At 29.3% G+C, this 11,727-nt stretch overlaps 1 protein-coding gene across 3 annotated transcripts in view; it reads left to right on the plus strand.

Annotated features, from left to right (window-relative positions):
* LOC106468067 (protein sidekick-like) overlaps window positions 1-11,727 on the plus strand; it is a 110,911-nt gene that overhangs the window by 70,411 nt on the left and 28,773 nt on the right. For all 3 annotated transcript variants that reach the window (XM_022396372.1, XM_022396373.1, XM_022396374.1), the window contains 6 exons: window positions 403-693; window positions 2,193-2,391; window positions 4,887-4,990; window positions 5,874-5,944; window positions 10,416-10,668; window positions 11,444-11,559. In XM_022396372.1, coding sequence (XP_022252080.1) covers window positions 403-693; window positions 2,193-2,391; window positions 4,887-4,990; window positions 5,874-5,944; window positions 10,416-10,668; window positions 11,444-11,559 — 1,034 coding nt within the window. The remainder of the gene's footprint in view (window positions 1-402; window positions 694-2,192; window positions 2,392-4,886; window positions 4,991-5,873; window positions 5,945-10,415; window positions 10,669-11,443; window positions 11,560-11,727) is intronic.

The raw sequence follows: 11,727 nt of genomic DNA on the forward strand, positions 1-11,727 counted from the left end.
TGTGTGTGTGTGTGTGTGTGTGTGTGTGTATATATATATATATATATGATGAGTATTTTTAATGTCTGCATACATGTCTGATTATTACAGCAAATTTATCTCTTCCAAGCTTGTCTATCATATAGTTATTGGATTTTTTTGATAGATTCTAAAACAGTGTGGCTTATTTCTAGATTGAACAAGTATTTATTCCATATATAATTATTCAGCATCTAGTCTATCAATCAGAAAAATTATTATTTTAATTTCTTTTAAAACCATTGAAGAATGCAGTATATTCAAGTACTGTTGTTAATTATAAAGTGTGAATGAGAATTTACTGTTTAAGTAGTTTTTGGAGGAATATTGTAGTTGAGTCACTTATGTCAGTTACAAAGGAAGACTTGTTTAACTTTCCTTTAGTACCTGGTGAACCATCAAATATTTCATTCCCGGATGTTACCACAACAACAGTTCGACTCATCTGGGATTCTCCTGAGGATCCAAATGGTGAAATAATTGCATATAGAGTGTCTTATCGAAGAAATAGCTCACTAGAAGGAACGACCACAAAAGATTTGGCTGCTACTGAACGAACCTTGAAAATCTTTAATCTTGATCCAGAGACTTATTACCATTTCACTGTAACTGCTCAAACAAGTGAAGGATGGGGAAAAACTGCCCATGCTACGGTGTTGACCACTAATAATAGAGGTTAGTTTTCAATCGCACATGCAATGAAAATGTATTTGGCTTAGTGTTCACTCCCATTAGTAGGAGTTGCTTTCCAATGTTTTATAATTAAAACTACATTAGAAGATAGAAAGTATGTTCTACTGTAAACTTAATTGAACTATATTGTGATTATTCTGCTAATTTGGCATTCACTCCCATTAATAGAACTTAGTTACCAACTGAATCTGATTTTAGTGTCATTTAAATGTCCTTTACATTTTGTTCTCTTGCAGTATTTAATATAGGTTATATCTTCTTTTTTCATACATCTCTTCAATTTTTCATTAAGAACATATTCAATTAACAAATAGCTTATGTTTATAGGATTTATATTTGTATTACTCAAATTTAAACTTTTTCTTATTATGTTTTATATATAATGTTTTCCAAATGCCCTAAATATTTTTGGATTTGTCTCTTCCATCAGAAATACATTAATATTTTAAGTTTTATGAATAAACCTGGAATTTTTGTCATGGTTTTTCTGCATATGGATTTTTTTTTTATGGAAATTTTAATGAGGAAGATGACTTGTAAGACCAACACCTAAATCAATGTATGTTGTACTTAGTAAACTGTATAAAGGTAGTATAAAGTCATTGTCAATCAGAGGAAAAAAAGATCTCATGTTGAAAATTGCAAGTTTGAAAAGATTAAAGTTTATACATACAATTTGTAAATTCAAACATTTGTGGATAACTTGTCCTCTAAACATAAACTGATTGACTAGCATTGCAGAATGTATTCAGTTTATAAGCATATCTAACTAACTGCATTGTTACCAACTCATGCAATCATGAATTCTAAAACAAATTCCTTATACTTAATTGCAATATTTTTCTTAATATTAAGTTGCAAACAAACAAAAAATAATGATTTAGCCTTGACATTACAAGTAATAATTACATGAAAAATAACAATTTTGTTTTTCACATTCAAAGTAGATATCATAATAAAATCGTAGATCAAGGACATTAATTATAAATATGGCTAATAGATTAAGTAACTTCTTTTATTAACTGAATTTATGCATTTTTATGTTGATTAATTAACATGAAATTTGAACAAAATTTGTCAACATTTAAGGACTTGCTTCAGTTATAGTATCACAGCTAAAAATACAGACAATAGATTGAGCTTCTGTACTTTAAAAAATTTGAATTTTTAATATTATAATTCAGTGTTATGGGGATGTGTATAAGAGGCAAAGGAAAGCAAAAAACAAAGTACATTACTAACCTGTGGAAGTGGATTGATAACCCAGCACTGAAAGACAATGACATCATTCAGTTAGCTTAAAACAAAGAAAGATGGAGAGCCACAATCACCAATGTCTGCTTATATATGAATCACAGGAGAGAGAGAGAGATAGTTATGAGAACTTTTAAATCATCATCTGTTTCCTATTTACTTTTTTCTTAATAATTTTGTAACTTAGGAATAAGTCAGTGGAGTTTAATTTATTTCTGTAATTGCAGAGGCTCCTCAAGCACCAAGTGCTCCACAAATTAGCAGCTCCCAGATTCAATCTCGACAGGTCACTTTCAGCTGGACACCAGGTCGAGATGGATTTGCGCCACTCCGATATTATACTGTTCAAGTAGCTGAAGGAAATGCTAGCTGGAAAACAATTCCATTCAAAGTAGACCCTATGATGAATAGCTACACTGTTGTAAAGTAAGCTGAAACTTTGGTTTGTTATTTTTTTGTCTTAAAATTTTAAAATAAGTCAATTTTTGTTTTTCCATTTTACAAACCATTCAAGGTTACTTATCATTTTTTAATAGCAATCACAGCAAATTGGTACATACTTCTGTTAGTTATTAAATTTAAGGTTTTATTTGCTGTTTCTGATTTATCTTTATGTTTTTGAAAGAGTTTTGTTTGAAATATATATATTGTGATATGTACTGCAGAGTTGTAGAAGTGAACTCAGATGCATTTTAATTCTTAATGTTATTAAACATATATGATATTACAGTATATTGTATACAAATTATATATCTTTATATATGAATCTCATGTTTTCCAATATATATAAGTAGAAGAAATTTCTTTATAACACAAATATGAAGTACAGAATACTTTAGTAATGCTTAAAAATTACAGAAGTTTTATAAATTGTCTTTATGCTAAACATCTAGTAACTAGCCTTAGAGCTGCAACTAAAAACAGTTTTTGATATTATAAACAAACCTCATTGTAAGGTACGATAAGGCAGCCACAATAATGAAATTACATTTTCCCAATAGGTAGAGTATTGTTTCAAAATACACAACATAGAATTAATATAGTTGTTGGTCAGTATTTTTTGTATTGACTCTTTTTCAAAATGTGGGTTATGTAAGAGAAAACTGAGAACTTAACTCTAGGTTCAATGTGTATGATTATAATGTTTCTGTGCACGTTACTTTAATACCTAGTTAAGTTTGGTGCTAATATCCTGTGGGTAGCTGTGATACACTTTTCCACTCACAATTTTAATGCCATATTATCACTACTGAACAACACTATGCTAAACCTATTATGGAGATAATAAAAATGTTATGTAACCTACAAGACAAGACTAAGAAACCCTATAATTCTAGCACTTTTGAAAGGAAGACCTTTCTTCATCAAGGGTAAACATTATATGATTTTTTTTATTTTTGTCTTTCATTGATTTTTTTAACCAATGTGTTTTCTCAACATCATGAACTAACAAGAACATTGTACGGAAGAAAAGACCACTCAAATTATTGGGTATTAGTTTATTGTTCATTTCACTATAACATTCATATTGTTTAACCAGATGATTCGGTGAAATGTACCTGGAACTGAAAGCAGGATACCTTGGAAACTTTACCAGTTCTAGCAAATCACTGTTCTTAAATGTACAGGGGTTTATCAGATTTCAAAATGTTATTATTTTATGAGCTCATGGTTTAAATGAAGACTTTGTATTTAAGGCCCTTTGTTTTCTTTTTTTTTTTTTAAGTCCCTTAGTGAATGGTAGAAAGACTAATATTCAAGATTTGGTTTGGAGTTCAAAGTTGATAGAAACTAATGGTAAAATTGTATAATATTGTCCGGATTGAGCTTATCGGAAGAATTATTTTAAGACTTTGTTAGTTTCTAAAATGGCTGTTTTAAAAAAACTGATAAAATAAGTATTAAAATTATACTGTCTAAACTAATCTTCAAGAAAAAGCAAAATTAAATTTATTCATTCATTGCCTGTTTTACTTCATATTAATGCAAAGTAAAAACTTTATTATGAAACTGAAATTGTAAACACAATTGTGAAAATTGTTGCTTCTTGTGCATTAAAAAGTTAACACAATAAATACAAAATTACATGCACTGTTTATTAATTTATTATTTCTAAGCAACCTGTCTTTCATCATCTTTTTATTCAAATGAGTAAAAAGTGGAAATTTAGCAGTGGTTTAGCCATTTGAGCTTGTCACTCATAATTGAAGAATATTTTCACTGTTTTGGATAATAGAATGTTATTGGTTGAGTTTGTGTTGATTATTCATTGCACACCTAGTCATGTTTCATTAATCACCAGCATTTCATTTCTTGCCCATCCACTTGTGTAACCTTTCATTTTTAGACTTTTGGCAAATGTAATTTTCAATTTAATAACCCAGTTTGTTTTTTGTTTGTTCTGGTAGATTAGTGATTGTTAGCATAAATAACATTGTTTACTCAGAATTTGAGGTAATAAATCTTAAACTTTGTATGTTTTTTAAATATTTAACATTCACTTTCCATATATAATACTACAATACACAATTCCAGTTCTTTTCATTGCCATATTTTATACAAGTTGCACATTGTAATTCAAACATAATAAAATCTTCATTGTAAACATTTCTCTCATTTAAATGCTAATCAAGCATAAATATGTCAGTTATTTGAGCTGTATTTTTTACAGTAAAGCTGACGTAAGTGTTTCAAGAACAGCATTCAAGAAATTAGTTTTAAATTTGTTTTTCCATAAATCTACTATTTCATAAAAACATAACATAACATTTTCATTAATAGTTCTATATTTTTTCTTCCTTGAACTTTTGCCAGTTTTTGTTGCCTAGTGCAAAAAATATTTTATTTTTTAAAAACTGTGATATACATCCCCCATTTGTAGTTTAATCTTCAAATGTTTATTTTTTTTTTTCTTCACCCAGTCTTGAGCCATTCACAAGTTACAAGTTTCGAATTCAAGCTACTAATGATATTGGATCAAGTAATTGGAGCCCAGAATCAAAAATGGCTCAAACTCTTCCCGATGGTAAGGAGTTGATTGATTAAAATCATTGTATTTTGATTGTAAATTACTAAATATTAAAAAATATTACACAAAAAAAAAGATAGAAAGTTCATGGATTTAATGTAATAAGAAGTGGACAGCATTATACAGGTGTAGGTTATACCTAGTACAATTTTCTCTGCCTACAACTCCCTTAAAACAAATTCATAGATATATTTTTTGCTGGTCAACATTGTGTTTAATTTACTTTTAAGTTTTCTTAAATGAAATATAAGTAAAGCAACTATTTGCTTATGCTTCACCTAGGTGATTCACTAAAGTTGTTTTATTCATTCTTTATCTCCTTCCTAAATATGTACAGTGTTAAGAGTTTCAGTAAAGAGTTTCAACATTTTGTATGTTGACTTGTGTTTTGGGCACCAGTCATAGTTTTAACAATAATTCGGTAACTCAAGCATTCTGCTGACTATTAATAAAGAAAAAAATATGGGTAATAAATCTGAGAATGATGCATTTACCTCAACTTTTCAGCAACAAGAAAAACCTTTCAATAATAAAATTAAAATCAGATTGGCTAAAATGTTTTTTTGTTTTTTTTACATAGGTTAGAGACTAGAAAATTACCATAGCACAAAATGCTATACAATAGGTTCACTTTTTGTTTTGTAATTTAAATTACTCAAATAAAACTTCAAAAATTTAATCTGAAAAAAAAGTTTTCAAAAGACTAAATTTTCTTCAGTTGAGATTTTTATCAAATGATTGTTAACTATTACATTTAAGTAATTCCAAGTTTTAAAATAACACATTAGTTTGAAAAAACAATCTTTATATCAAATTGTAAATTTTTTGTTTCATTTATTCTTATTTTATGCCCAGTGAATTAGTTTTTTAATTTCTACAGCTCCAGAGGATCCTCCTCGATTTGTTACTGTTACTCCATATACTCCAACATCCATCAGAGTAAAGTGGGAGGTAAGTATTTTTATCTTTGCTTTGCTTCCCTTATTTCAAAATAAATTTAAAAAAAAAATAACTTAATCTTCAGTTTTGTTGTCCTGTGTCACACAAGCATTTACAAGCCTTAGCTTTCAGTCTCTGTAATTTATGTAATTCTTTTTGTACACTAGATCTCAATGTCTTGACAGAAACTAGACTAATTGCTCTATTTACAAACATCCTTCTTTCAAATTATTTAGGGCAAGTTCAGAGAAAAGTGAAATATATCTCTTGGGAACTCTTGACAGAAGCCACACCCACTTTCTACACATTGCCATATGATTTCACACTCAATGTTATTTATTTCTCTAAATGTTTAAAACCAATAGACAGAGCTCATTTTAAGCTACAATTTCCCAATGGTTATTTTTAACTTGGCATGCACAATTCCTTACAAATACTTTAACCCACTCTGATGACATTGATATCCTTGCTAGCACTTAACTTTATTTATCACCTAGAAGTATGTTAGTTAAATATATAGTTTTAGTTTTATATTTTATTTAATTGTATGTTATTTGGGATATTTTTAAACACAAATAACAAATGAGGCATAGTATAGTATGAAAGTGCAACAACATTTGGCCTAAGACTAAAGTATCTCTGTCACTGATACAGTAATATTGCCCAAGGATGGCTGTTGGCATGTGTTGATATAAATAATAATGGTAAAGGATAGGAAAGGAATATAAAACATTAAAAATAAATTATATGTGAAAACATAAAGATTTGCAATTAAGAATATAACCAAAAGAAGAGCTTTTAAGATTGGTCGACAAAAGTTAAAAGGTATGTAAATTATTTCTAGTTTTTAATTTTAAACATTTCATTGCACTATACATTGATTAAAATTCTTGAAATATTCAGAGTATGAGTGCAAGTTACTACAATACCAAAATAACAAATCTTTAGTTAAAACACTTAATTAAAACAATCTCATTCCTTGTGTTCAAAATACTTGTAATATTGGACAAAATCTTACCAGTTGTGGTGAAGGTACATTAAGAAAGCTCAGAGTTTTCATAAGTATTGTTGAACTGTGTATCATTCTCCATATGAGCAAGTACCCAATGAGCTAAGCCTGTAAACTTGAGTTAAAGAGATGTGTGAGTATTATAGTATAGGGACATTCTTTATGTTTGTATACATGTCTCACTCTGTTATAGTGGGAAGTGAGTATTGTAGTACAGGGACGTTCTTTGTTTGTATACATGCCTCAGTCCATTATAATGGGAGGTGAGTATTATAGTATAGGGACATTCTTTATGTTTGTATACATGTCTCACTCTGTTATAGTTGGAAGTGAGTATTGTAGTACAGGGACGTTCTTTGTTTGTATACATGTCTCAGTCCATTATAGTGGGAGGTGAGTATTAGAGTATAGGGACATTCTTTATATTTGTGTACATGCCTCGGTTCATTATAGTGGGAGGTGAGTATTAGAGTATAGGGACGTTCTTTGTTTGTATACATGTCTCACTCTGTTATAGTGGGAAGTGAGTATTAGAGTATAGGAACATTCTTTATGTTTGTGTACATGCCTCAGTTCATTATAGTGGGAGGTGAGTATTAGAGTATAGGGACGTTCTTTGTTTGTATACATGTCTCACTCTGTTATAGTGGGAAGTGAGTATTAGAGTATAGGAACATTCTTTATGTTTGTATACATGTCTCACTCTGTTATAGTTGGAAGTGAGTATTAGAGTATAGGAACATTCTTTATGTTTGTATACATGTCTCACTCTGTTATAGTGGGAAGTGAGTATTAGAGTATAGGAACATTCTTTATGTTTGTATACATGTCTCACTCTGTTATAGTGGGAAGTGAGTATTAGAGTATAGGAACATTATTTATGTTTGTATACATGTCTCACTCTGTTATAGTTGGAAGTGAGTATTAGAGTATAGGGACATTCTTTGTTTGTATACATGTCTCAGTTCATTATAGTGGGAGGTGAGTATCAGAGTATAGGAACATTCTTTGTTTATATACATGTCTCACTTTGTTATAGTGGGAAGTGAGTATTAGAGTATAGGGACGTTCTTTGTTTGTATACATGTGTCAGTCCATTATAGTGGGAGGTGAGTATTATAGTATAGGGACGTTCTTTATGTTTGTATAGAATGGTTTACAACTTATTTTTCTCGTCCTATGAGTAATTTCACGTCTTTATATTTTCGCTTATAGTCTATTTTTAATTTTCTTTTCAAATTCTTCATCATTTAGTATTTATAATGACACGTCAACTGATACTTGCAGGGCTCTATGAAGTAATTTCGACAGACTATTTGAAAAACAAGATGGAACTGATACATGCATTGTGTTTATTAAGCTTCCACAATCCAGATAACAGCAAGTTAACATGTAAAAATTATTAAACCTTTCAAATATGAATTTTAAAACACAAATAATACATAATTAACTTAAATATAAAAGAAAAACATTAATGCAATTTAACCATACCAATCTAATAGGTATAAGCCGAGAAAGTATAGCCAAACGCTAGGGAGACGGCTCTCGACGGACTAAGCCTCATTTCCACATTATAGTGCAAAACCATACAATGTTAACGTATCCTCCATAAGTTACCCAAATAGAGGGAAACCTGCTCTTTCTATTGGTTTATAAACACGTCATTCAACTTCAAACTGTCACTTACAAACACAGCCTCGACTTCACAAATGCTTTAAACTAAGAAAGAAATTATGTTTTCCTATGAGGAAAAAAAAATCTTCAAATATTTGCAGATGGCAATAAAATAGATCTGTGTAGTAGACTTTGTTTAACATAACAGTCTGTGTTAGCTACTCAGTTTTTAGTATAAGAGCTCTTAAAAGTTGAGGGTTGTAACCATGAGCGGATCACGTGACACAAAAACTGCAATTTTAATTGCTGTTTTAAATGTTTCTTTTTGAAATAAAGGAATAAAAACTTAGATAATATAAAAATTTTAATTATAACATACTTGATCATTTCATTAAAATACATTGATAGTAAAGTGGTTTAATTAAATTTTGAATGTAATGCAGCACCATATGCAGAAAAGAATTTTAAAATGGCTGCAGGGATGAAAGGGTTAATAAATCTTTCTAAAAATACTTGTGCTGGTATGTGAAATATTCCAGTTCCTATTATCTGGGAAATACTGATTTAGAAATATTTTATTTCTTAGTTTTAAATATTTGTATATAATAGTATTGACTGTAAATATTATGAAGCACTCAATTCATTTCTGTAAATAAGCCAATCCTGCCATAAAGCAAAACATTCAAGAGTTAATGTGTTTTTATACTGAAATTTGATTATTCTGAACTTTCTTAGGGTGGATGACTCATTGTATTATGTATAATTTTTTCTATTAAGTGAATTATTAAATAATTCTTATAATTTTCTTGAAAAAAATTTCAAAATTAAACAATTATTTTTGTATCACTTTTCCCAAAATTTTTTGTATTGTCAACAAAAAACAAAAGACATGGAATGTGCAGTATAACCACTAAAAGAAATCCTGTCATTAAAGCTGCTCACAAAAACCATTATTCTCATTAAATGCTATTTAAGCTGTGGTACTAAAGTGCTTTCACAGACCACAACTCATATTTTAGTTCTCTGATTAAGAAAATCCTGCAGTAAGTATATTTTGCAACTGCAAATTCTTGCTTGAAATCAGTAAGATTTTAATAACTTAGGAAAATAAATACCACGATCTCAATCAGATCAATTCTAGTTGACATTATTTTGTTGTAATCAGTGTATTCAGTAACATTCAAAAAAGTCCAAGTATTATAATTGTATAGTGATATATAACAGTCACTTTTTAAGCACTTGCATGCAAGCATAACTTTATATAACTGTCAATGCTGAGTTAATTAATATAAGTAATTGATCACAGTAAAAGAGATAATTGACTTCATATCATAACACCTTATGTTATTTGTTTTGAAATTAGTGCTTGGTGTTATTTGACTAATGAATAACATCTGCTATAGATCAGCTTTAATTATAAATTTTAGAATTTGTATTATTTCTTAAAGAGAATGATATTACACATGAACATGTATAGTACACTGCATGGATATTAAATCATAAATACTTCAGGTTAACTGCTGTGATTTAGTGACAGGATTTCAGTTTGCAAGACACATGTTAAATCAAGAATTAACATCCAAATTAAGCAATCAGTTTAGATTTAATGATGCACAGTAAACATGAAGTTTAAATAAATTGTTTTCAGTTGTTTTACAATCATTTGCTTCTCAGTAAATTTTTCTGTATGCTATATCTTATGAAACATATACATATATGAATATAATGTTTTTAATACTGAATTTGTGTTAATTACAGTAGTATAAAAATTAGTCGTACTATAAACTTGTTTGTCATCTGCTAAATAGAAAGTACATGATATATGGAAAACTGTTGAATATTGTATGCAATGTTTCACAGCCTATTGATGGTAATGCCTGGAATGGAGATGTTCAAAATCCTGGTTATAAAGTGGAGTACTGTCTTGTGTCCACCTATGCTGTTCCACAAAGCACAGACTGCCCAAATAAACAGGTCATTGGATCCAAGGAGGACACTGTGTCCATTGATAATTTAGAGCAAGATAAAATATATGAAGTGAAGGTTTACGCATATAATGACCAGGGAAATGGACCACCGAGCCGGCCAGTAACTGTTTATGTTGGAGAAGCTGGTAAGATGTTGTTTGAGCTGGGCAATTTGTGGAATTTGGTAACTGATTAATCATCGGCTCATTCAAGTAATCAATTATTCTCACTGGAGACTTGTATAGTTCAAATAACTTAAAATAGTAATAATTGGGAGCACAAATTTACCAAGCTAAACAAACTTGATTAATTGAAAATAATAATGAGAAACTATAATGGCAATATTTCAATTACTTGGATAGTTGGCATAAAAAAAACCATTAATTTTGAATAGTTGGCTATTTTTGTGACATTTTAATTGACTTAATGTAATTTAATCTAATCAATCATTAATTTACATGACAGTAATTGAAGTTCATGGGTAATCTATTTAATCTTCCAGTTCTATACAGCTATCTTTGAAAATATTAGCCTAACATGTTTTAGCTTATAATCAGTGTTTAGTACACTTTTAATTTTTTTTTTTAAGTGTCAAGATTTGATATCAGCAAGTTTCCTTTTCATGCTAATCATACATTTTATTGACATTATACTCAAGTTCATTTGACAGTAGGGTACAGTATAAACTGTTATTGACTAGATGTTGTTTGTTGAGAAATACGTTGAACCGTCTCTTATCTACATCTAACATATGTATTTTCACTACAGAGTTGCTGACATGCTTTTCATAAAATGCTTTTGTAAAATTTGGTGTAGCAGTAATGCAGTACTCTCACTATAACATTATGTTAAATCTGTGTACAAGAATTATTACTTATAGTAAAGACAGTTACTTTATGTGTGCTTTGTTATCTATGATAGTGCCCACAGGCTCTCCTCAGGATGTGAAAGTGTCAGTCCTCAGCTCAACTGAAATAGAAGTGTCATGGAAACCACCTTTAGAAGCTAAACAAAATGGAGATCTGTTGGGATATAAGGTGGTATTTCTGTGATAACTTTTTGTTGTAATATATATATATATATATATATATATATGTATACTTACTAGAAAGGTAGTGTCTTTATTTTTCTTTGTAATGTTCTTTTTGTTATTTATTACCTTAAATTAGTACTATTATCACCTACCGACCTACTAAACTTTAAAA

Source organism: Limulus polyphemus, unplaced genomic scaffold (genome assembly GCF_000517525.1).
Source record: "Limulus polyphemus unplaced genomic scaffold, Limulus_polyphemus-2.1.2 Scaffold2855, whole genome shotgun sequence".
Classification (NCBI taxonomy): domain Eukaryota; kingdom Metazoa; phylum Arthropoda; class Merostomata; order Xiphosura; family Limulidae; genus Limulus; species Limulus polyphemus.